Source organism: Balaenoptera acutorostrata, chromosome 17 (genome assembly GCF_949987535.1).
Source record: "Balaenoptera acutorostrata chromosome 17, mBalAcu1.1, whole genome shotgun sequence".
Taxonomy (NCBI): domain Eukaryota; kingdom Metazoa; phylum Chordata; class Mammalia; order Artiodactyla; family Balaenopteridae; genus Balaenoptera; species Balaenoptera acutorostrata.
The window spans coordinates 46,612,051-46,638,288 of NC_080080.1; the positions used below are offsets into that span (position 1 = coordinate 46,612,051).

At 36.0% G+C, this 26,238-nt stretch overlaps 1 protein-coding gene across 1 annotated transcript; it reads left to right on the top strand.

The window, feature by feature from the left end:
- Positions 1–26,238, top strand: TMEM64 (transmembrane protein 64). The gene is made up of 3 exons (XM_028165294.2): positions 1–1,038; positions 17,076–17,231; positions 23,337–26,238. The coding sequence occupies exons 1-3, from the start codon at positions 235–237 to the stop codon at positions 23,526–23,528; spliced, it is 1,152 nt and encodes a 383-aa protein (XP_028021095.2). The 5' UTR covers positions 1–234; the 3' UTR covers positions 23,529–26,238.

Genomic DNA, 26,238 nt, shown 5'->3' on the forward strand with positions numbered 1-26,238 from the left:
GAAACGGGGAGGGCACTGCTTGTGTGGGGTCTGGAGTGTTCTCACTCTCAGCGGCATCATCCCACCGTCTCCGAGTCCTTGCCTTTTTCTGAGGCCCTCTACTGCCACCTGAGCGAACGCGGGGAGTGAAGGCCAGGCGTGCGGGGCGCCATGAACGGCCGCCGCCTGATGGGCGCGGCGGCGACGGCGGCGGCGGCGGGACTGGTCGGCTGAGGGCCTGTTTGGGGCCGAGGCATGTGGAGCCCCAGCAGGAGCTTGCTTCAGACGCTGCCCCGACTTCTGCAGCACGACACCCTTCCGGGCCGCGCAGAACTGCCGCCCCGCTGGGCCCTTTCGCGGGCGGCGGGCGGGCACGACTCAGCGGACCGCCTTACCCGCGGGGGCGGGGCGAGCGCGGCGGAGGCGGCGGCGGCGGCGGCGGCCTCCGGAGCCTTGCTCGGAGCCTATCTGGGGCACCACGGTCAGCCTGCGGCCTCTGAGCTGCCGGCGCCGGGCGCGGCCTTGGCGGGCAGCCCCGGGAGCGGCAGCGGCGGCGGCGTGGTGGTCGGCGTGGCCGAGGTGAGAAACTGGCGCTGCTGCTGCCTCGGCAGCACCTGTTGGTGCCGGAGCCTGGTACTGGTCTGCGTGCTGGCCGCGGTGTGCTTCGCTTCCCTGGCCCTGGTCCGCCGCTACCTGCAGCACCTCCTGCTCTGGGTAGAGAGCCTTGACTCGCTGCTGGGGGTCCTGCTCTTCGTGGTGGGCTTCATCGTGGTCTCGTTCCCCTGCGGCTGGGGGTACATCGTGCTCAACGTGGCCGCCGGCTACCTGTACGGCTTCGTGCTGGGCATGGGACTGATGGTGGTGGGCGTCCTCATCGGCACCTTCATCGCCCATGTGGTCTGCAAGCGGCTGCTCACCGCCTGGGTGACCGCCAGGATCCAAAGCAGCGAGAAGCTGAGCGCCGTTATTCGCGTCGTGGAGGGAGGAAGTGGCCTGAAAGTGGTGGCACTGGCCAGACTGACCCCCATACCTTTTGGGCTTCAGAATGCAGTGTTCTCGGTAAGTGGTGTCCCGCTGGTCCATCTCTCTACAAGTCTGTTTTTGAGCGATCTTGTGACAGCCCTAGGAGGACGCTCCAACAGATAAATGCCAGCAGAGAAGTGACATTAGCAACAGGAATTAAAATTACTTTCCGTCGTACCCTGAGAAATCTCAAACAAATAAAGCAAATCTAAGTCCGGCCCTCAATAGGAGATTTGGTAGAGAAAGAACTACTCCTTTTTTGGCATATGAGTTTGATTAAAAATGAAGAGCCCTAGAGAGGGTGAGAGGGAGGCTCAAGAGGGAGGGAATATGGGGATATACGTATACACATAGCTGATTCACTTTGTTGTACAGCAGAAACTAACACAACATTGTAAAGCAATTATACTCCAATGAAGATATAAAAAGAAATGAAGAGCCCTTTTAACTATGAGGGGAGATGAGTGGAAATATCCATTTTAAACATTTGTCATCTGATTTCTGTAGCAGCTTTGGCAACAGTCAGGGAGTAAAGGCTTCACATGCCTAGCTTTCTCTCTAACCTGCGTAAATGCATCCAGTGTTTTGACTCAAGTTTTTAACAACGTGGGGCTAAAGGAAGTGTTTGGGTAAACAGTGTAGAGGGTAGTTACAGACTCCATATTTTGGAGTTACCTAAAAATTTTAATAGGCTTTTTTTTTTTTTCCATCAAGTAATTTGCTTTAATACAGTGTAATGGGGGGAAGCCTCCTTTTTATCTTTTTTTGGAGGAACTTCATTTTGAAATCACTAAGTAGTAGGATAAAACAAAATAGGACAGATAACCTTTTTCCCAGTGAGAATATATTTGTCTTTTTACACACCTTCTATGCTCTATTTGCCGTGTATTCATATGTTCTGCTTATTCAGTTTAGGTTTTTCTAGTTAATGTACATCACATTGTAACTGACTGAGGAATAGAAACACTGCGAAGTGAGGAAACCATCCCATTGGAAGAAAGGAATCCAGTATTTACAAACTTAGTGTCTTTGGAACAAATTATTAACACTATCTGCCCTTGCTTTCCACTTTTCTAAGGTGAAGGGGTTGAACTAGTTACTGAGTTCCTCAAATTCAATGATTCTAAAGTTCAAAGAGTTCATATAGAGATTCCCAGGAACTCAACCCTTCAGCTAGACCTAAAGAAAACTCTGTGTGAAGAAAGAGATTTAGCACTCAAATCCATAGGAATCAATGTATTTTATGTTATTCTGACACATTGTTTTGTCTCAAAAATAAATTGTTAGTCTCTAGAAACTTTCTCATTTTGTTTTATGTTAAGAATAGTTCTAACCAACCCAGCTCTCTGTGATGAAGTTAAGATTTTATCTTTCTTCTTTTCTTTTTAAATGCCTTTTGCAAATCCCATGTTGATTCTAACCAACAGCAGTAATGACTGTAGATTGAAGCTTGTGGAGGCATGGAAATAGATAAGGAGTTTTCTGTACAGATAAAGTTTGGTGTTTACAGGCAGTTTGGTATGTTCTCTTCCTTAAAATTTTACCTTTTCACAACCTCCTATAAACATGAACTTTGACCCAACCTTGGATAATAATAGATCAAGTATCCTAAGACTTTAAAAGAGAGTGGGAACTAAGGAACCTGAATAGTTTCATTCCTTTAGTTTGCTTCCTCTCTAGTATAGTTTATTTCCTTGTGCATTTTCTTGTCCACCTACCATGTGCCTACTATCCTAGGCTCTTTCCCACATATTATTTCTAATCTAAACTAACCCTGCAGAAGGTGATTGTACATATTTCATAGACTATTGTCTAATAGTCTAGAACACAGGGGTGGTGCTCTGGAAATCTACTGTCCCCATAGAATCTGTTGACCTTGGTCAAGTTACTTATCCTCTCTGTGGTTCATTTTCTTATTTGCAAAATGGGGAAAGTAACGGTACCTACTTCATAGGATTATTGAGACAATTACATAAAATAAATACATGCTACTGACCCTGGATTAACAAACACTCACATGTTGGCTTTTGTCGTCATTACTGTTGTTATTACCCAGGGTCACCTAGGTAGAGTCAAACTTTGCACTATGGTTTGAAGATAGGGTCTCAACCCATGACGCTGTTTCTTCATTGTATATTTAGTACCTAGTATAGTCCCGGGTATATAATGTGGACTCTATATATTTATTAATTAAAAATAAGATAGGTTTTTTTAAAAGTAATCTCTTAAACATATTAAACATGTGATTAAGAAGTTATACTTTGTACTTGGAAATAATTTAAGGTAATTATGTAATTGAAACCAAACTTGACAAGGGGCAATTCTCAGTTGGCCTTGTGGGGTCAAGAGAAAAGAAGGAAAAAAAGAAAACTGGCCTCTTGAAATAGGTATTATTGGTACAGTTTTTCTGAGGAAGAAATGGAGGCTCAAGCATCCAGGAACTTGTTCAGGATCACCCACCTACCAAGTGGTGAGCTGAGTTATAAACCCCAGATCAGCTGAAAAAGTGCATGGTACTGTGTGAAATTCTCACTCTTGGCCATAAGCAGGGGGGTTGTGGAGCCATTGGATATAGTCTATTATATCTATTATATTATATATTATATAATTATAATATATAATATATATATATATAATTATATTTATATATATTATATCTATCTATTATATTAACTGTCTGCTTAGTAGCTCTTTCAACCAAAACTGTTTACTGAATTCACCCAGGGTATGTGAGTGAAAAGAAAGCTTAGTTTAGGCTGATTTTTGTTTTAGCCTGACTTTCCCTTCTGCCTTCTAGAACTTCATTCTGCCTCTACCGTCTCTGCCCTCCTACCCCTCAGGCTACCCACTGCTGCCCCCTTTCCAGGCATATTTCTTTTGTTTTCTTCTTCCCTACCTATCTTTTAAATTATCCCTTTTCCCTGCTATTTCAGTTAAAACTCATCTTCAGTGTCCACGATTGATTGATCTTTAATCAGTGCCCATGATTAAAGAAATTTATCTGGGCCTACTTCAAAGAGGAAGTGAAGTATAGTGGTCATGAAGGGCACAGGCTTTGGAAATAGACAGTCCTTGATTAGTCTGTGCTGAGTTATGAGGCTTAAATAAGCTAATGCAGTGAAGGCATTGAGTATTTGCCTGGCACGTACTCAATTCTCAAAAATTATTAGCAATTATTATTCTTAGTGGTAGAGGTGTAGTGGTTTTTATATTTTAGAGGCAGGAACTGATTGTAAAAGGTGAATGTATGGAAGAAGGAAAGGCGCTCTCCCTTGCTTCCTATCTATTCTTAACTTCTTTATTTCTTTCCTTCTCCCATGTGTGCTAAAAAGGGATAAGCAAACTGACACTCCACTTTTGAAAAGCTTGAAATGGAAAATAAGTACATAACACTTCATTGTATCAATTCTTAGATTATAAGAAATATAATTTCCCAAGGACATATTTAAATTTTTTCCACTTTTAAAAATGCACTCATTGTTTCTGTTGGGAAATAGTTAACCCCTCCCCCCCGACCAGTGTTTTTGATGTAATCTTGTATCTGTAGGTATTATTGTACATTAAGACAGATTTTTAGACGTGTAGTCGGTGTTTCTAGGTACTGTTCTTGTCTGGGCACATATCTAGGATGACTATTTCTTGCTGCTTCAGTCAGGATAGGCTAAATTATGCTACAGTAACAACCCCCAAACCTCAGTGCATTAAAAAGCAAAGGTTTGTAAAAAATGTAGCTTGAATTATTGTTTATGATGAGAGGGAGATAAATTTAATTTATATTTTGAATTCAGCTTTTATGATTTGGGGGACTATAATATATGCTTCCAGCATTTATAATACAATTAAAACTTTTTTTTTTATTAAATAGACTCTATATTGCATATGATGCCATATTTTTCTCATGACTTCTCATAAATATATGTTCTTTAAGTATAAAAGAAAAAAAAGAAAAAAGCAAAGGTTTGTTTACTTACTTGACACAGATCCGGGTTCAACTTGGTTTGGGGAAGGGGTGGGGAGTCTCTGCTTTATGTCGTTTTTACTTTGGGATCCAGGATGACAGAGCCGCCATCTTTCACTTGCTTTATGTGGCATGGTGAATTGCACACTGGTTTTTAAAGCTTTCACCTGGAAGTAATCTCACTTTTTACTGGCCTGAACAAGTTACCTGGCCACAGCTAACTTCAAAGGGGTAGTGTGTGTGCCAGGAAGGAGAGAGAACTGGAGTGTTTGGTAACAGTCTTCATGATTCTGACACTTGACTTATGGATTCTGCCTCCCAGGCCCTTCAGTTCAGTCCACTGCCACTACCCTGGTTCAGGCATCTCAGCCTCCCATCTGGTCTCCTTGCTTCTTAAACAAGGATTTCTAATTTTTTCTCTCTCCAGAAAGATCTTTCTAGAATGCATATCCGATCTTGGTACTCCCTGCAGGGAAACTCTCAAGTGGGTTTTCTTGTCCCCTCAGGATAAATTCCCAACCCTCATCTTACCTCTATAGCCTCTCTCTTATCATTCCACAATTACTAAGTGCCCTTTGATGTGTTAACTTATTTCATCCTCATTCTAAGAGGTAGACATGATTATTTCTGATTCAGACATAGCAAATCTTGTCTTTAGCCTCAGAATTTCAGGATTTCCTTTTTGTTGATAAAGTTGAAAACTGTAAACATTCATAAGAATAACATCCCATTCTGTATTGAGTAAGCATTAAAGCATTCTTGTAAGGTCTCCTATAAGATGCCCCCTTGGAGACATCTGAACTTCTACAGTTTAAAGTTACCACCAGTGAAATGTCAACTTTAATCCAAATATATTACACGATAATTGGTTGTTATGGGTAACGGTATTCATATTGGTGCTTGCAACTTCCAAAAGAGTTTGATTTTGTTGTTGCTGTTGTTCCATAGGAGATCCTAAAAATCATTCTCTGTTTTCACTTCGGTCATAGAAAAACTTCTCAAACAATTCCACATGGGAATTTTTCTGTCCATCATGGTTAAATCTTTGAAACCTCAAATAAAAACATAAAAAATAGCATGGAAGATCCTCTTATTCATATGTTGTATACCACTTTACAGTATGCAGAGCAAATTTACATACATGATATTCCTTAATCATCACAACAGTCCTCTGAGGAGTTATTAGTGACTTATAGGCAGTTATATAGAGGACAAAATATCACACACTTGAAATTAGATTTAGTTCTAACATTTACTCTGACATCTTGAGCTACTCTTTTGAGCCATACTTTCTGTTGTAAAATGTGTTTACTAATACCTACTACAAAGCTGTGATAAAATATATAGCTTGCTCATTACTTACTATTTCTTTCTGTCTATCCTCTGCGTTCCAAAAAAAGGACATTGATACTCAAAGTTTTTTTTGTTGTTGTTGTTGTAATTTAACCATTATTTATATTGTACTTACTAACTGACAGGCACTGTTCTTCTAATATGTACACATTGCTTATTTAAGACTCATATAAACCCTAATCCTCATCTTAAGCAAAGGTAGTTGAGGCAGAGTGATGAAATAACTATCCCAGGAACATACAGTTAGTAAATTGTAGAGTCATGAACTTACCTAAGATTCTATTGTTGATCTGAGAAGAGCTGGGTTGCTCAGAGATCTCCTTATTCCATTGATAGTTGCAGAGCACTTGCCCTAGGACCTCCCATGTGTCAGGCACTGGGCAAGGTTCTACACAGTTGAATTAGACATCATCCCAGGAAAATGATTTGAAAAAATATCAGAAGAATAATGTTTTGTGCATGTGAGAATTACATGAAATTGGAATTTTAACATCTGTAAATAGTGTTATTGGAATACAGCCATGCTCATTCATGTATGTACGATTTGTGGTTCTTTTTAAGCTAAAACAGCAGGTTAAGTAGTTGCGACAAAGACCCTATGGCCTGCAAAACCTAAGATATTTCCTACCTGGCACTTTGCAGAAAAAGTTTGCCTGAGAGCTACAGCAGTCACAGCCACCAGGCCTGAGCCCCTGCAACTGTAGGAAGAGGCCCTTAAGCTCTCATATATATCTTTTTACCTTTGTATTTAGCAAAATCCTTTTTATAAAAAAGACCATATGTGGATAAAATGCAAAAAAAAAGAAAAGAAAAGAAAAGAAATGAGTAAATTTAAAAGTGCAAGGCCTGACCCATCATCCTGGCTCACTTCTCACTTTAAAGAATTTTATGTTACCTAACTGTTAGTTACTTTGGCTATTTTTATTAGCCCACAATAGGTTAGAAGCAGCAACAGAAAGGTTCCTTGTTTGTTTTGGGAGGGGCAGGGAGCTGTGAAACTGGTGTACTGACTAATGATAGCAAAATAAGATTAAAGACAAAGTTAAAGCAAATGTAACTGTAATGTATTTTCCTAGAGTTTGCCTTGAGTAATCAAGAAAAAGATACATTACTTCTAGTAATTTGGTTCACAATCAAACTAAAATTTATTTTAATTAAATAAAAGTATTTTATTGGCTAGTGACTGAAAGACCGGAAAAATGGTAAAATCTTAGCCTCATGGACTATTTGGGGACCTTAGGTTCTGTCTCAGCTCCTGTGTGACTTTGGTGAAGTCATTTAATGATCTGGCCTCCAGTTTTTGTTATTTGTAAAATGAGAGAGGTTAGACAGGGTCTCAGAGTTTGCTCTTAAAAAGACAAATGTTCTGAGTAGCTAGCATTACTTTTTATTTAACAGTTTGGTGATAGTATGTTTTATAAAAATGTTTTCTCATCTTCTTAAATTCTTATTCTGTGTTATAGACATAATCATTCATTCATACACAGTTGATGGGTCATGCTACTTGTCACTGTACCCGTATATCTAATGATTATTTCTTCTTACTATTAAAGTATACTGATTCATTGCCAGTGGTACAGTTCAGATGGAATAGAAGGACAGAGGCACAGTCTGTGTTTTGAAGGAGCTTGGAGTCATCAAGTCTTGAAGGTTGAGACATGATGACCAAGTTGAAAAATGTCATGCCACCTTAGCCCACATCCTTAGACCTCACAGTACCACTGAGTATAGCTGGCTATTACTTCCTCAAAACTGTGTTCTCCTGTTTGTTATCTCACCAGCTTCTGTTGTTTTCATGTGTCATATATGGGGTTAGAATTCACAAATCTATATCTCTAGCCAATTGTATCATAGTAACAAATACAGTATGTCTTATTACCCCTTCCTAGATAAAAAAAAAAATTTCTTTAGAGGCAGAGAGTCTTATTAAAATTTATTTTAACAGTATTTGCTTTTTCTATGAAATAAGTATTCATTGTAAAAACTTTGAAAAGTATAGTAAGTACAAAGAAGAAAAATCAGTAACATTTCAGTGTTTATTTTTCTAGTCTTTGCATTTGTTAATGCATGTGTTTTCATTATATAACATTGTGGGTGAATGTTATAAATGATTTTTGTGACTTTTTACTGAATGTAATGAACATTTTGGTCATTAAGTATACTACAAAATGGCTTAAAATGACCACACAGTCAGCTGTGGTTTTCTATCTTTGTATCTTTATCCCTGCTTAGACCTGGGCCTTATGTGTAGAAGGCATTTGATAAATTTTTGTTGAATGAGTAGAAGTAATAAACCTATAGTTTGTCATAACTCTATAAAGAAGATCTTTTTAACTTATATTCCAGAAATTATATGCAGTAAGATATATATATAATATATATATATATATATATATATATATATATATATATATATATATATATATATGTATATATTTTTCCCCCCCTGGAGAGGCGGTTCAATGTGTGTATTATTCAGATTCTCAAATGGATCAGTGACCCCTAAAATATTTAGGAACTGTTAAAAGCAGTTCCTAATTTAGGGATAGTGAACTAATGAAAAAATCTGTATATATGAAGATGGTTTCTGCATTGTAGACAGATTTATTGTCCTATCTCTGTCAGTAGAAGCCTCTATGCTGATGCCCTCTCCACCTGTTAGAGTGGGGTCTCTCAGAGCCCTTGCCTTGTTGGTTTTTTTTTTTGTTTTTTTGTTTTTTTCCGGTAGCAAGACTTTTCTCAGTACATTCAGGGTTGCTGCCTGCACAGAGGGTCTTAACTTTGATATCAGGTTGGCCTCAGAGGTTACTGGAAATGCTTTTAGTGTTCATTCAGTATTCACTCAACAAGTAACTGATAGGTACTACTCTGTGCCCACTGCTGTTCTAGATGCTAGAGATACAATAGCAATGAATAAAGCCATCCCAGATCCTTTAGGGTGCTTGCAGTCTAGGGGAGAAAGCATTCTGGATATATCAAGGCTAATATTTTGCTGACAATGAATTAATTTCCATTTAATACATTATTTCTCTGAGGGGAAGGGGGAAAGCATGTTTAGTTTCTGAACAGCCAATTACAAGTGGACTTTGCATCCTAGCCTGTTTATAAACTGGCAACTATTATAAGTCTCCACATTTATAAACAAAACAATTTTAATGTTGATACAGTCTACATCCAATCAACATATATTTAGTATCTGATATATAGTAGGCATCATACTAAAGACTAGAGACACAATGAGGAACAAGACAGATGGGTCCCTTCCTTTACAAACTTATAGTCTGAGGAAGGGGTAAAGGGCAAACAGATGGTGAAACCTTCTGTTACTCTCTAGTGTGAAGGGACTTGGTGAGTAATAGTGTTCTGTCAGAGAACTTGAAAGCAGTTCTTAATGCAGACTTGGGAACTTGGAATAGGTGTCCTAGAGAAATTGATGACCGAGTAGTGAAAGACAGTTTGGGACTTTGCCCAAATAAAAGGAGTGGGAGGAAGGGTATAAGTGTTCTTGCCAGAAGGAACAATGTACAAAGGCCCAAAAAGAAAAGAGCAAGGAATGTTCTAAGAACAAGAGAATTTTGATGTGTCTGGAACATAGTGTGATGTGAAGCATGAGACATTCAGAGGCCAGGTCATGAAGCAGTTTGCATGTTGAAGAACCTGACCTTCATTCTGATGGCAGTAGGAAGGAGTTTAAGCAGGATTAGATTTGCATTTTTAAAAGATATCTGCAAAATTTAGCATAGGTTGTGAGTGGAGGGTAGGTCTAGAGTATCAAGACTAGAGAGGGGGAGACTGAATAGGAATAGGGACAGACAATGGGTATATTTCTAACATATGTAAAAGGTAGAATCCATAAGAAAGGGTAGATGATTGGATGTGAGAATGAGGGAAGAATGAGTGGTGTGACTGACTTCTGAAGTGTCTAGCTAGGGCAACTGAGATTGGGAACACTGAAAGAGGTATTTTGGGGAGGGAAGGGAATGGGCAGTTAATGTTTTTCCTTTAACCAGTTTTTAAAATTTCATATTTCTGGAAGTGCAAACTAGTTGCCATTTGTTGACTATTTCTCCCTCTCTGTTTCTGAAATATTGATAGTAAGTATCAATATTTAGGATATATATTATAAAATATACAATTTATCAATAATATTTAGATGAAAAGATCAAATGTAGTCATTTTAACTTCTTTTGACCATTCCTTAAAAATTATTATAGGGATTCATGATTTTTTCTGTATAATATTGCTAAATATATATTTTAATTGGAATTTACTTTAATAGTAACTTTGTCAATAAGCAGCATTGCTTTTATATAAACTAAGAAACACACCTATACAGGAAGGTGTAATTTGCCAAAACTAATAGAGATTCACAAAGCTATGGATAAAATTGGAGGTCTTCCATACACAGATCACCTTTATATTCTTCATTCGATCTGTGTCAAGATAGTCTTTGTAAAAATGATGAAGTTTCTTAGTGTGTTAAATTAAAGCCCGTAAAGCCGTTGTGTAAACAGCCGTAAATAGAGAAAGCAGAGGAGCTGGAGGCAGGGTTGCCAGGGGAGCTGTGCTTTGTGCCGTGCCTGAGAGGACAGCAGGCCTCAGGTTCAGTGAGCATCTGAGTGATCCATCTAAAGACAGAGGTTCTCTTATTGTCAGCTTCAAAAATATGTGTTCAGAGAAGAATCAGCTCTTGCTCTTCAGAATTAAGGGTTTCTTTCTCTTTTTTTTTTCTTCAGATGGGCATGTCTTTGTTTTCAGGATCTATCTGGTATATGGTAAAGTAATATTCTACAGTAACCCCTACTGACCCAGAAAAGTGAGTTACATCTCCAAGTAAATCACAGTACCTCTGAGAATAAGAATGTGTATACTTTCATGGTGCTTCTAGAGTTTTAAAAGCATGGGAAGATGGCAATCAGGTAGCATTCACCATCCCTGGAACTCTCACTGGAGTATTTCTGATCACAGAAACTAACCAGCAGGATAACACTGACATCCTAGGCTGAGATTTCTAGGAGTCTTTGGAATAGGTAAACAGTCCTGAGCCAAGATCCCAGGGTATTGTAGTCAGGAATTCCAGTGGGAATATTCTAGGATCACATTTAATGTCTTTTTGGAAAGTAGGACAAGGAGACATGTTTTTTTAAAAGTCGGTGGGTAAAGGCTTACCGGGGAAAGAAGGCTGGATGGGTCTCTTTGTGGGAACAGGTATTCTAAATTAGCTTTGTTTGTCAAAGACTGGAACTAGATGCAGATTCTGAATAGGATCATGGCTTATAGGAAATGCCATATTAGAATAATTTAGAACCTGTTTATCTTTAATACACTTAGTAATAGTTGAAAACCTGTATGTGTGTGTATTATTGTTTTGTTCTATTGGTTAAATTATTTGACACACCAGCAAAACAGTTTACAATGATTACCTGAAATTAGTTTCTTTGCTTTATTTAGCTATGCAGCTTTTCAGAAAAGAACTGTATGTAAATAACACTTGCTTTTTCTGTAGGATGAGGTTCGGTCATGAAAGGTTAGATAAACTTTGATTTATGCTTTGGACAAAGGTCTTGTTAAAGAGTTAAGTGGCAGGGTTGTTTCAGATTTAAGATATCTGTTCTTAAAATAGCCATTTGGATATTATTGATGTCATCCATGAATGTCAATTATGTGTTCTCTTTGGAGAAACTTCATTACATTTAAAGATTATGAACTGAAGCTTTGCATTCTGATATTTTAGAACTTAAATATTTATTTTAAAAATAACTTCCATAACATATAATGTTATTATTAACTGCAGTATAATAATTTTTATGATTCATTTTTGTCATATTTACTTATTTTATACATTTGACATGTTTAATTCTAAAGAAAGTTTTCCATTCCTGTAAGTGCTCCAGACTGATAGAGGAACCTTCCTAATACTTAGCCCCATTCATGTCATTCTTTGATTAGACTCCCCAGAGCTTTTCTACTGAGTACAAACTCATTCCCCTTTCACCCAAGGCCCGTAACAAGTATCACCCCAAATACTTGCCCTGTCTTTATTTTACAGGATTCCCTTGCCCTATAAATAATCCAAACTGTACTGCTAACTTTACTAATACATCCTGTATGTTCCCTACCACATTGTCCTTATTCATTCTCTTCTTGGAACACCTTAACTTCCTCATCCCACCTATCTTTGCCCACCAAACCCATATTAGCTTGTGGAGTTCATTTCAAGTTCCTCTTATTCCACAATGTTGCCCTTTGGCCCCCTACTCCTACAGAGATTTTAACCCCTGTTTACTCTTTAATACTTTCTGTGTAGTTCTTCTCAAGGCTCCCTTTCTGCCTGTTTCTGAAGTAGTTGTGTGTGTACTTGTCAGTGTGCAAATTCTTCAAGGTAAAAGTTGTGTTGTACTGCCTCTCTTGCAGGCACCTACCAGAGCATCTTGCATGGAGCAGTCTTTGAGTCAGTAATTGTTTAGGTGAATCTTTAACAACCAGTCACTGCAGTATTCTTTCTAAACCAGCAGTGGTGTATCTCCAATTAATCATCTATGAGTATAGATAAATGTATCTTTATTGAAAACACGATTTACATAATTATTAGGTTAGATTGTAGTTATAGAGTAACCTGTAGCTGATTAAAATACCAGATCTTAAAATTAATAAAAATGAAATTTAGTAAAATAGCCTCTAGCTTTCTTATATAACAGTAATACCCAGATAAGGATGTGGAAAAGTTATTCTCAAAATTAATGGCAGTAGCAACAACAACTATAACACAAAATGCTTAGAAATAAACTAATAAGAAATAACTGATATATGTGAATAAAACCACCAAACTTTAGTAAGAAATGTGGAGGATTTTAAAGTAATTATGAAAACATTTCTTGATAAGAGTACTGAATATTCTGGAGATTGCATCTCTGTCCAGATTAATTTATAAATTTACCTTAATCCTAGTATAATATTTACTAATTTTTTTGAGTGACAGAGTGATCCTAAAATGTATCTGTAAAAATGAATAGGTAAGAAGGTTATGCAAATTTTAAAAAGAAGAGTAATAATAGGGGTTTGAAGGATGGGAAATTCCTTATGCGATATTAAACTGATAGTCTTTACAATAATTTGGTTTCAACACAAGGTTTAAGATATCAGTGGACAGTATTAGAGCCCCAAATAGACCTCTTTATATACAGTAACTTCATTTATAATAAAGTAAACATCATAAGTTGCTGGAGAAGTTATTGATTATTCAATAAATGATGCTAGGAAAATTGGTTACTGGGGAAAGGGAGGAATAAGGAATAAGGAATCCTCACCTTTAATTCAAATAAATTACAGAAGGAATAAGTGGTAAATATTAAAAACGAAAATATAATAAGAAAAGAAATATAGGCAGAAATTAACAATGGGATCTGAAAAGACGTTCTAAAGCTAAAAGCAATGGAAAATCAGAGGAAACAATTAATAATATATGTATAAATTTAGAAACATTTGTATGTCAAAACATAAAATTAAAGGGACACTTTAAAGGAAAATATTTACCACATATAATGGACAAAAAGTTGCCCTTACTATAAAAAGAGTAAATATCAAGAATAAATAAGAAAACACGGGCTTCCCAGGTGGCACAGTGGTTAGGAATCTGCCTGCCAATGCAGGGGACACGGGTTCAAGCCCTGGTCTGGGACGATCTCACATGCCGCGGAGCAACTAAGCCCGTGAGCCACAACTACTGAGCCTGCGCGTCTGGAGCCTGCGCTCCGCAACGGGAGAGGCCGCGACAGTGAGAGGCCGTGCACCATGATGAAGAGTGGCCCCCACTCGCCGCAACTGGAGAAAGCCCTCGCACAGAAACAAAGACTCAACACAGCCATAAATAAATAAATTTATTAAAAAAAAATAATAAGAAAACACTTAACATTTCAATAAAAATGAGCAAATGTGAACAAATAAAGCCATAAAGAAGTGCAAATAGAAAAATGTATATTTAAAACTAATGTAAATATAAATTAACATAGTACAGATTAAACAATGATCAAACATTATTTTTACCCCTATCAAACTAAGAAAGATTGAAATTTAAAACTTAAAGTTGGTAAGAGTATGATGAAATGGACACACATATACATTACTTACTGATAAGTATGTAAAACAGTGTGAACCTTTTGGGAAAACAGTTTTTACTGTTTGATCCAGTAATTCCATTCCGAATGATCTTTCCTAAAATAATGGAGTTGCATATTAGGCATTTCTTGCTGTGTAACAATCACTCCAAAACTGAATGGCTTAATAAACATTTATTATCTCACAGTTTCTGTGGGTCGGGAATTCCTGTACAGCATAGCTAGGTGCCTCTAATTCAGGTTCTGTCTCAGTACTACAATCAAGATGTTGACCAGAGGTGCAGCCATCTTACGGCTCCACTGGGGGAGAATCTGCTTCCAGGCTTACTCTGGTGGCTGTTGGCAGGTCTCAGGTATTTGCTAGCTGTTGGCTGAAGACATCAATTCCTTGGTATAGCAAGGACCTCTCCATAGAGCTGCTTACAACATGGTAACTTACCTTCTTGAGGGAGAGATGGAAGTCCTGTTTTTTTTATAACCTAATCTTGGAACTAACATCTCATCGCTTATGCTGTGCAGTCTGTTTGCTAGAAGAAAGCACTAGGTCCAGCCCACACTCTAGGGGAGAGGATCACACAAGGGCATGAATACTACGAGATGGATTTATTGGGAATATTTTAGATACTGTTCTCCCACAGAGGTTAATATACAAAGGTTTTCATATAGATTTAAAAAATTTATAATAGCAAAAAAAAAAACACATAATCACATATACACAAAGAAACAATTAAGGAAACAGTTTTAAATGTTCTACAGCAAAAGAATGGTTAAATTGTGCTACATCCACACAGTGTTATTGGGCTGGCCAAAAAGTTCCTTTGGTTTTTAAGTAACAATAAAATATACATTTTTCATTTTCACTGAGAACTTTGTTGAACAACGTATTCACTGTTTTGTTCCACTACCTTCTGCCATTTTCAGGCAACTTCATAATTCCATCTTTCCAAAACTTTTTTTGAGCAAAGAACTCTTCCAGGTGCCTTTTACATTCTTCCAGGAAATTGAACTTTTTTCCATTAAGAGAATTTTTTAAAGACCTAAATAAATGGAAATCCGAAGGTACAGTGTCTGGTGAATATGGTGGATGAATCAGAACTTCCCAGCCAAGCTGTAACAGTTTTTGCCTGGTCATCAAAGAAACATGCAGTCTTGCGTTATCCTGACGGAAGATTATGCATTTTCTGTTGACCAATTCCGGACGCTTTTCATCGAGTGCTGCTTTCAGTTGGTCTACTTGGGAGCAGTACTCGTTGGAATTAATCGTTTGGTTTTCCAGAAGGAGCTCATAATAGAGGACTCCCTTCCAATCCCACTGTATGCACAACATGACCTTCTTTGGATGAAGACCAGCCTTTGGTGTGGTTGGTGTGGTTTCGCTTGCCACACGATCACTTCCATTCCATATTATTGTACAGTATCCACTTTTCATTGCCCATCACAATTTGTTTTAAAAGCAGAATGTTTTTGTTATGTTTAAGTAGAGAATCGCATGAGAAAATACCGTCAAGAAGGTTTTTTTTCTGCTTAACTTACAAGGAACACAAACATCAATGTGACTAACATAACCAAACTGGTGCAAATGATTTTCAACGCTTGTTTTGGATATTTTGAGTATGTCGGCTATCTCCCATGTGGTTTAACATTGATTGTTCTCAATTAATGTCTCGATTTGATCGCTATCAACTTACCTGGTCTACCTGACCGTGGAGCATCGTCCAGCAAGAAATCTCCAGCATGAAACTTTACAAACCACTGTTCAGTCACAGCACCTTCTCCATACACTGCATAAATCTTTTTTTGCGTTTCAGTTGCGTTTTTACCTTTCCTGAAATAATAAAGCATAATATGCCGAAAATGTTGCTTTTTTTCTTCCATCTTTAATATTAAAATGGCTACACAAAAATTCAATTTTGATAAGCTATATTTTAAATGCACACTGATATGAAAGCTGTCACAATACAATCTAACAAAATTGTTTCGAATGAAGTTAAAGACACCTAAGTGCTACTAGAGCCATCTTATGGAAAAAAAACGAATGAACCTTTTCGCCAACCCAATAGTGTAATTGTATAATAATAATAATTTCTACCTTTTTGAGTGTCAGTCATGTGCTAGGCATTTGTTAAGATATTTACAAATATTTCTGATCCTAACAACAACCATGTAAGGTAATGGTTATTATCCTCATTTTACAAATGAAAAAAACTGATATTCAAAGACTCAGCCCTGAAATGTCATTCTAGAGTTACCTGGCTTCAAAGCCCAGTGACCACATTGCCATTTAAGTATGCTTATGAAGAATATTTAATGACATGAGGAAGACTTAAAAAACTGTTTTTACAGAGTGATCTGTGTGTGTGCACATTTTATTTACGTGTAAGGAAAAAACAATAGTCACAAATGTTAGCTTTCAATGGCAGAATAATAGAATATTAAAATTTTTCTTTAAACTTTTATTTCATTCTAAATCTTTTACATTCTGTATGTATTCCCTTTATAATCATTTTTTAAAAACCAGAATGCTTTGAAAAGTAGTTCAGCTTCCTCTACTCCAAGGGAAAACTGCTAGCAAGATTTGTACACACAGTTTTATGTGAAGTTGAAATTTTATGTGGTAATGAATCATTCCATTTAATCTGCTCTTCTAGATTACTGATCTCTCCTTACCCAACTATCTGATGGCATCTTCGGTTGGACTGCTTCCTACCCAGCTCCTGAATTCTTATTTGGGTACCACTCTGAGGACCATGGAAGATGTCATTGCAGAACAAAGTGTTAGTGGATATTTTGTTTTTTGTTTACAGGTGAGTTTAAGACCAAGGCTTGTCTTGTTTTGTTTGTTTCCTTTTTGTATGACATTACTGATTTAAATCTAAGAAATTTCACTGAAAATAATTTAAGAAGATTTTTTCCTTTTTACACCTTTTCTTGTTTTTTCAATACTACTTCATATTTTGACAACATTTACATTTTTAATTGTGTGGATATATGGAAATATATAGAACTGAATTGACACTTATTGAAAATTCTCTTAAACAAAAAAAAAGGAATGACAAAAATAGGGTTCTTTTTGCAGTGATTATTTTCAAAGTCATGACTAAATCAAATATTCTATTTTGAGTTTGTATGAAGTGTTAATACTACATTTCTAAAGATAATTTTAATGAGATTTGGTGGGGTTAGGTTTTTATCTTAGTTACTTTACCTTCAAATTTTGAAGGTATTGAACTCTTCTATTGGTATTTTTTAGATTATTATACTGGCAATGTAAATTTCTTTCTAGTACAATTTGATGTGAACAAAAATTTTTTTAGAAAGTATTGCTTTATAAAAAGTATAGAAGTATTCCATTACAAGTTCAAATAATATTTGTATAATAGATTATTACTACCATGCAGATTATAGCATAGTTTGGGGTACATACAATTCAACATAAGAGGTTAATAAAAGAGGAAAATCCTGCTATGTCGGCAGACTTATTCAGTGCCTTAAATTACATGCAGGAAGAGTTAAAAATTCATTTGCTTGTGATACATTTCATTCCTGAGATTTACCAAAATATAAAATCACCATGATTTTTGATGATTTAGTAAGATGATGATGATGATGGTCGCTAACATTTATTGAATGCTTTATATGCCATATATTTAAGCTCATTTAATGCCTACCAAAACCTTAGTAGGCATATAATTTTATTATCTATTATCTCGAGCCAATTGTACATTCAGTGATGTCACACTGGTAGCTTGAAATTAGTCATGACGGGGGTATCTACAGTTATGGAAAATGACAATTGCTCTAAGTCAAGCTCCCCACCTCTGATCCCTAAGAGCTAGTTTACTAGCACACCATTGGATAATAATTTATCTAATGTCAGAGCTGCAAGGGGTAGTATCAGGATTTGAACAAAGGCAGTTGGTTCTAGATACCATGCTCATAACCAGTGGTCTACTGAGCAGATAATACTAGTGAGATAGCTGACTTAACTTACTGGTCCCTTGACTTGTAAGTTTTAATTTATACTGTTATTGAATATATGGTGTCACATTGCAAATTTACTGTTAGTGGTATTATTCTCAATTTATTGAGGTACTATACTGTATTAAAAATACTACGATAAATAAAGCCAGAGTTAATTTTCTTTGTGCTTATGCAGTACAAGTTTAGTAAACAAAGTAAGCCCAGGAATATTTACATTAAACTATAAATAAAGCTTGTCAGTGAAAAGGCTTGCTTTAACAAAAATTTTGTAATATTTTTGATATTCAGGAAGTCAGTTTTTATTTTCCTTTACTATTTTTTTCTTCAGAGCTACATTTTTTTAAGATAACCTGCTATAGGTTTAGAGTTTTTGTTACAGTTGGTTTATTTTTATTAATGTAGCATGCCAATCACATACTAAACTTTCTGTGTTATGTAGTATCTATGTTAATAATTTATGTTTATAATCATCCCAAGGTACTCTAAGATTCTGATGTACACTACATTCTCAGATTGATTTTTTTAGTATATTTAAGCATATTTTATGTTTTTCAAGTTTCCTGAAAACAATTTGAAACACCTTTTTTTCTTGTCATTGTAATTAGAATTCCTCATTATTAGTAGTTTTCAGAAGATATTCACTATTTGATACTTTATATTTCTATGCATCTTAGTAAATTACTCAACTATAATCAGTGGAATTATAATAGAACAAACTAGTTCATGCATTTGTCAGTGGTGCTTCTTAAAATATAGGATGTTCTTTTTTCTAAGCGATTTCTTACCCCTTTGCTTGAACTGGCAAATTATTTAAGCTTAGGATACAAAACAAGGAGAAAAAGGTAAATGTTTCTTAGCCCAGACATTTACAAAAAACAACCACCACAACAACAAAAAAGTGAAGGCATGTTTATGCCTTGATTGGATATATTGATGATGTTACTTGTAAATTGTTTCAGGGAGGATTTAATTTAGCTTACAAAAGATATACAGGAGAATAAAAAGAGAGGAGAAAGAAGTCATCTTGAAGGAGAAAATTAGCATAGGAAAAAAGGATGAAGCATAGGTTAAAGTTAGCAGAGTAAATAACATGAGGTTCCTCATATTCACTAGAAATGAGCCACAAATTTGCCTCTCACTGTAGCCACCTAAATAGAGTCCACAGTGTCTGTAAAATCAAAGAAATACCAAACAGATGTTCAGAGGAAGGCACAACTATTTACTGTACTGAAATCCAACTTAGATTCTGTGGTTTGTCAATTTAGTTAATCTTTTCCATATATTTTTGTGTGTGCTCATCGGCCAAAACCCCAATCCTGGATAAATGCAAGTTTTGATCTGCTTTGCACCTGCTCTTTTGGGGAAGTCATACAACCAAGCAAATTGGTGATATTTAATTCATGGTTGCAAACCTTCAGCTGGTTTCTCAACACTGCCCTATATTCTGTTTCCTTTGTCTTCCCTTTCCCCCATTTTCCTCAATGACTATTTCAAACTTATCCTCACCCTCCTCACAGTTTTTTCCTCCTCTCCTGGCTTCCTTCTTCATTCTCAACAGATTAACTCTCTTGCTTAACAGAAAAATCAAAAGCCTTCAAATGGGAAAGCCCTCAATTTCCAACTAAGAAATGTACTAACCCTCTTATGTTCTGCTCATACTCTCGGCCTGCTTTTCAGTTAATGGTGGAAGAAATCACTTTCTGTATGCCTTCCTCTTTAAAGCTTGTCTTTCTACTTGTGTTTAATTCTTTCATTTTAATAGGGAATCTTTTAAAAAAGTTTTTTGTTTTTTTGTTTTGTTTACTTCACTGGGCTGTTGGGAAGAGTCATTACACATTGCCAGGCCCTGGGCTCCAGAAAGGCATCTGGGGGAAAATTCCATGTAAAGATGTAGCCCATTCACCCTTGTTGGGAACCTGAAAGACTTTTTCAGTGGTTCTAAACTTATTTTCTGTGGCCTCGCCAAATTCTTCCCTCAAGCTTTCATCACTAACCTTCTCTAAATCAGATACACTTTCCAGTTCTCATCTTAGCAACCTAAGATTCTGTTGACGATGCCTTTTAAAAACACCTTCTTCTCTTAGCTTCTTTGATACCACTCTCCTGATCTTTTTCGCTGTTTGCCTGGCTCATTTATCAGCACCTCCTTCTCTTTTCATCCCTAACTTGGTCTTCCACAAGATTCTAGCCAGAGCTTTTTAGTCTCACTCTGAAAACTTTTCTTCTTGGTAAATCCAGTTACTGTGGTGGCTGCTATTATGTTTATTGCAAGGACTCCCTAATACACATCTTCAGCTCAGCCTTCTTTCCATACCTTTAGACCCATTCACTGAATTGCTTTGGATATCTAATAGGCACCTCAAATTCAGCATGGCACCTCAAATTCAGCTAAGCAGAACTTAGCATCTCATCCACACCGTCCCCCAATTAGTTAACACTTTTTTTCATATCTTTACATTGTATCACCATCCACATAGTATCAAACTTAGGGTGTTCAATAAGTATATCTTGTGTTTTTAAGAGAGCTCACATGTTAGAGAACAAAGACAAGATTTAAAGGCCTAAGTTTAAAATAACTAATTTGAAGGGAACCCTTTTACAGTGTTGGTGGGAATGTAAATTGGTAGAAACACTATGAAGAACAGTATGGAGGTTTCTTAAAAAACTTAAAATAGAACTACCATATGCTCTAGCAATCCCACTCCTGGGCATATATCTGGAGAAAACCATAATCCAAAGGGATACATGCACCCCAATGTTCATTGCAGCACTATTAACAATAACCAAGACAGGGAAGCAACCCAAATGTCCATCAACAGAGGAATGGATAAAAAGATGTGGTATATATATACAATGAAATACTACTTAGCCATAAAAAAGAATGAAATAATGCCATTTGCAGCAACATGGATGGACCTAGAGATTATCATACTAAGTGAGGTAAGTCAGACAGAGAAAGACAAATATCATATGATATTACTCATATGTGGAATCTGATTTTTAAAAAAAGATACAAATGAACTGATTTACAAAACAGAAACAGACTTACAGACATCAAAAACAAATTTATGGTTACAAAAGGGGAAATGGCGAGGGAGGGATAAATCAGGAGCTTGGGGTGAACATACATACACTACTATATATAAGATAGATAACCAACAAGGACCTACTGTATAGCACAGGAAACTCTACTCAATATTCTGTGGTAGCCTATATGAGAAAAGACTCTAAAAAAGAATGAATATATGTGTGGGTGTAACTGAATCACTTTGCTATACATCTAAAACTAACAAAACATTGTAAATCAACTATACTCCAATAAGATTAAAATATTAAAAAAGAAAATGTTTTAAATAAGGATGAATAAAATAAATATCTTTGTTTCCTATAACATAAAAAATAAAATAAAATAAAATAACTAATTTGCTTAGAATTGTATTAAGTAATGGGTATTCGCTTAATGTACAGATTCCCTTGTGCAAGTTCCAGGTTCCCCCATCTACTCAACCTACCTTACTCCCAGTATCCTGCCCTTCCCCCTACCTCCCTCAACACTTGTATCTAGAATATTTCTCCCATAAAATTATAGGTAGGCTTAATTGAAACAGTGTTATATTTAAGGATCACTATGCTTAGAGCAGCCTTTGAAAGCTTGCTGGGACATTAAACAATATCTCTGAGAATATTTGCTCCGAACTCTAAAGAACTGCTTTAAAATGAACTTTGGAATAAATACCATTTAAAAGATGTAGACTGCTTAGACATTCATTGTGCTGAATTATATGTAGAATGTTTAAGCACAGAGGGACCACAACTTTTGGACAATGGGAGAAGCCCATGTGGTTTAAAGGGACTTACCTTAAATCACAGCACTAGTGAGTGGCTAAACCAAGACTAGAACCTGATTTTCAGTTTAATGCTTTTTCTAGTTATCCCTTTGACTGGCATTTTTCCCCTCACCATGTTCCTTTGTTTTTGTTTTGAAAAGTATAGACAGTTTCGTGTTCACAATCTCTGGTTAATTTCTTTTGAAGCTTATTGGCATTTCATTCTTTTTTAATTGTTTAAATTTATTTATTTTTGGCTGCATTGGGTCTTCATTGCTGTGCACGGGCTTTTTCTAGTTGTGGCAAACAGGGGCTACTCTTCGTTGTGGTGTGTGGGCTTCTCATATGGTGGCTTCTCTTGTTGTGGAGCACAGGCTCTAGGTGCGCAGGCTTCAGTAGTTGTGGCACGTGGGCTCAGTAGCTGTGGCTCGCAGGCTCTAGAGCACAGGCTCAGTAGTTGTGGCACACAGGCTTAGTTGCGCTGTGGCAAGTGGGATCTTCCCGGACCAGGGCTTGAACCTGTGTCCCCTGCGTTGGCAGGTGGATTCTTAACCACTGTGCCACCAGGGAAGTCCAGCATTTCATTTTTTAAAAGTGTTTCTTAATATTTTTAATTTTGGCTGCACCAGGTAGATCATTTGCAAATGGTAGTGCTTCTCTCTAAGTGGGCTTAAAAATACCTATGGACATTTATAGTTCTGCATAGAAATAATACTACATTATTACATTAATAAAGTTTAGCCAGCTTTACCTCTATTGTAGAAATTTTTTTTATTCCTTGAAGGAAACTTTTTGGTACAAAGAGAGAAGCTTGACTTGTATCAAACAAACATCATTTAATATGGACTAAAAGGGATGTATAGTTGCCTTGTGTTAACCGGATACCATATAATGGTTACCCTGTAGATTTTGGCCCTCCACACCCAGCAGCCAAAGGAAGAATAAATGACAACTGTGTGTAAACTATTTAAAAATTTTACCTAACTATATTTGACAAGCATCCTGTTTGTAACATTTCTAAGACAAATATTTATTGGATATATTTCTCCCCTTTTTCCATGTAAAATATTGTTAATTGTAATATTTTATTTTTATTCACAGATTATTATAAGTATAGGCCTCATGTTTTATGTAGTTCATCGAGCTCAAGTGGAATTGAATGCAGCTATTGTAGCTTGTGAAATGGAACTGAAAACCTCTCTGGTTAAAGGCAATCAACCAAATATCAGTGGCTCTTCATCCTACAACAAGAGGACCCTAACATTTTCTGGAGGTGGAATCAATATTGTATGATTCTAATGAAATGTATGATTGTTAGAGCCTAACAATCCAAGGTCTAGCAATCCCCTCACTAGTGGGCAGATGCAAGTTCTAATTGTATTACAGCACAAAAAAACAAAACAAAACAAAACAAAACAGAAACTGGCTAGTTTTTAAATTGCACATTTTTTAAAAAGCAAGAATCATTTTCTGGATAGGTAAGTGTAAATGTAGATGCAGTTTTGGCTGCAACTCTTTATCATTTATTATACCCATAATGGCCTATAGGTCTGCACTTTAGTTTTTCTTCATTGTTTTCTTTATGGGTACTTATGAACAGAGAAGTAATCCAAATATTTTTTTGCTTAGTGTCTTTATTTATAAAGTCTATGAACAGTTGTAAGCATCTTTCCTACTTATAAAGATGAGTAAAAGTATGCAATTTTAAATGTATAATATGATTGGACATTCTTTGCTTTGGTAGTCTTTCCAGAAAGGATAAACGGTGTTTTGTTTTGTTTTTTTTCTAATTGTTTTAGGTGGGACCACTTTGCTTTCCTTTTCCTTGCTAGTTAGAAAATAGACATAAACTTTTGTTTGAATGTATTTTTGTAAGGATCATATTGTTGCAGGGCCATTTATACTGGTACACACAAGCTTAAATCCTACATTGTGGGACTGAAGTGCTCTTAAGATACCTTTTTTAGTTTCACTGTGTAATATGCAAAGCAAAAGGGAAATTTATTTAAATTGGTAGTGGCTCAAATTAGAACTTGAGTTCTAATTTCATTACATTGGTTTTACCCTCCTTAGGTCTTCCATCAAAGGGCTGTCCTATTGCAGTCTTACTAAAACATTTTATTAAAATAAACTTCTTTTTCTTTTTATATTCATAATTAGGCTTTGAAATAAAGATGTTATTCCTTTAAAGTGGTGGGCTTACCATCATTGAAGATGTCACTCAGGTGACCTTGTTTGATCAAAACGCCTTTCTAAAAAAACTAAGCTTTAAAATCATGTTTATAATTCCATTGAAGTACATATATATTTTTCCCATAGTCTTCATCTTTAAAACTATAAGTAATGTTAACTTAATGCCCAGATTTGTATTATTTGCCGTACTATAGAGTAGGCTTATTTTGTTTGGTTTTTGGTACTTATTTTTCTCTGATAAGACTCAGGAATTCTGAAATGTGAAATTAAGTCTCGCAATTCTTTCTCCTGTAGAATGAATTGAGTGTATTTATTAATAGCACTTATGTGTATAGAATATAATGATTTGGCAGTATGATTCATATGACATATTATTCATTTATCACCTTATATTTTTAAAATAGCTTAATTGTGAACTTAATGATTCTTTTTTTTACAATAGCTTATAGCTTATTATTTACAGTAGCTTATTATAGATATGAATGCAAATTTTCTGATAGGTATCTCTTTTTTAGCTATGAAGATGTCACCTTATCAGAGACCTCCCATTTGCCTTTTCATTAGGGTAAAATCTTTGCCCTGATTTACTAAAGTGCAAAATAATTATTTGTAAGCAGATTATTTTAGTTTTATGCTAAAGATGCATTTGGCCACTTTAATGTGTAAATTTTTTGCCCTGTTGCAGGTATAATTGTTTTCCTGTCCTTCATAATGCCTAAATTTGCTCACCTTTGAGTAACAGTGAAGTTCATATGTCCATACCAAGAAGAACTCAGTGTAAATGATCTTATAGGCACCTGGGTCTATAGCATTCAATTGGCCTACAAATCCTTCCTTCTTTTATTGGTAGAAAAAAATATATAGTAATGGAATATTATTATTCTTTTTTGAATCCTAATTACTTGTTTGGTTATCTTTAAAAATTATTTAGTTTAATTATCCCAATAAACAATATGTTTGATTTATTCTTTTCTGTCTAACTTGACAGTATTTCTCTTGTGCTTCTCGTTTGTGTTTAGTTTTTGGTAAAGAAATCAATAATTTAAGATTACTACTTTCATACACTTGTATTACACTTCATGTATTTTGAAGTGCATTTATTTAATTAGCATTTTGTAACTTGAATAATTTTGCCAAATGAATACCTTTTGGTAGTTTGTCATGAGTTCTTCCAACTGTTGCATTTTGCTTAGTACTTAAATATGTAAAGGTAAAAGAGAAGTAATTTTTCTGTATTCTGCCAACATAATTTTATATAATAAAATCATCCATTTTTACTTAAAATAGTATGGATTTACTATTTCTAAAATACTAATCTAAAGCTGCAGTTTTCCTTTTGTTCATCATCTCTAGCCTCCACATAAACTACTATCCCTTATAGTCATGCTATTTGATAGCTGGTTTTTTATATGAGCTGTCTATAAATTGTACAAAGCATTACCATGCCTTATTCACTCCATCTTTAACCCTGTATCCCAGATTTCTGGCAGCAACAAATTTCTACAGGATCCTTTTATGTTGCCCAAATATTGCATCCAGTCACAGAGTATATATTTATAAGAGAAAATATTTTGGATTTCTCAAATCATTTAAGTGCAGTATAAAGTTACTTTATGCATATTTTTAAAAGCACACAATATACCTTATCTCAAATCTGATGAAAGATATGTTCTATTTTTAATTCGTTGGGCCTTTTTCTTAGTTTTCCACATTTTCTGGTTTATTACTAATGATTTTGTTTACTCTTTGCCAAGTTCTGTCATGTAAATTATTTTTAAACAGCAGCACCTCTTTTTAAAAACACTTACAT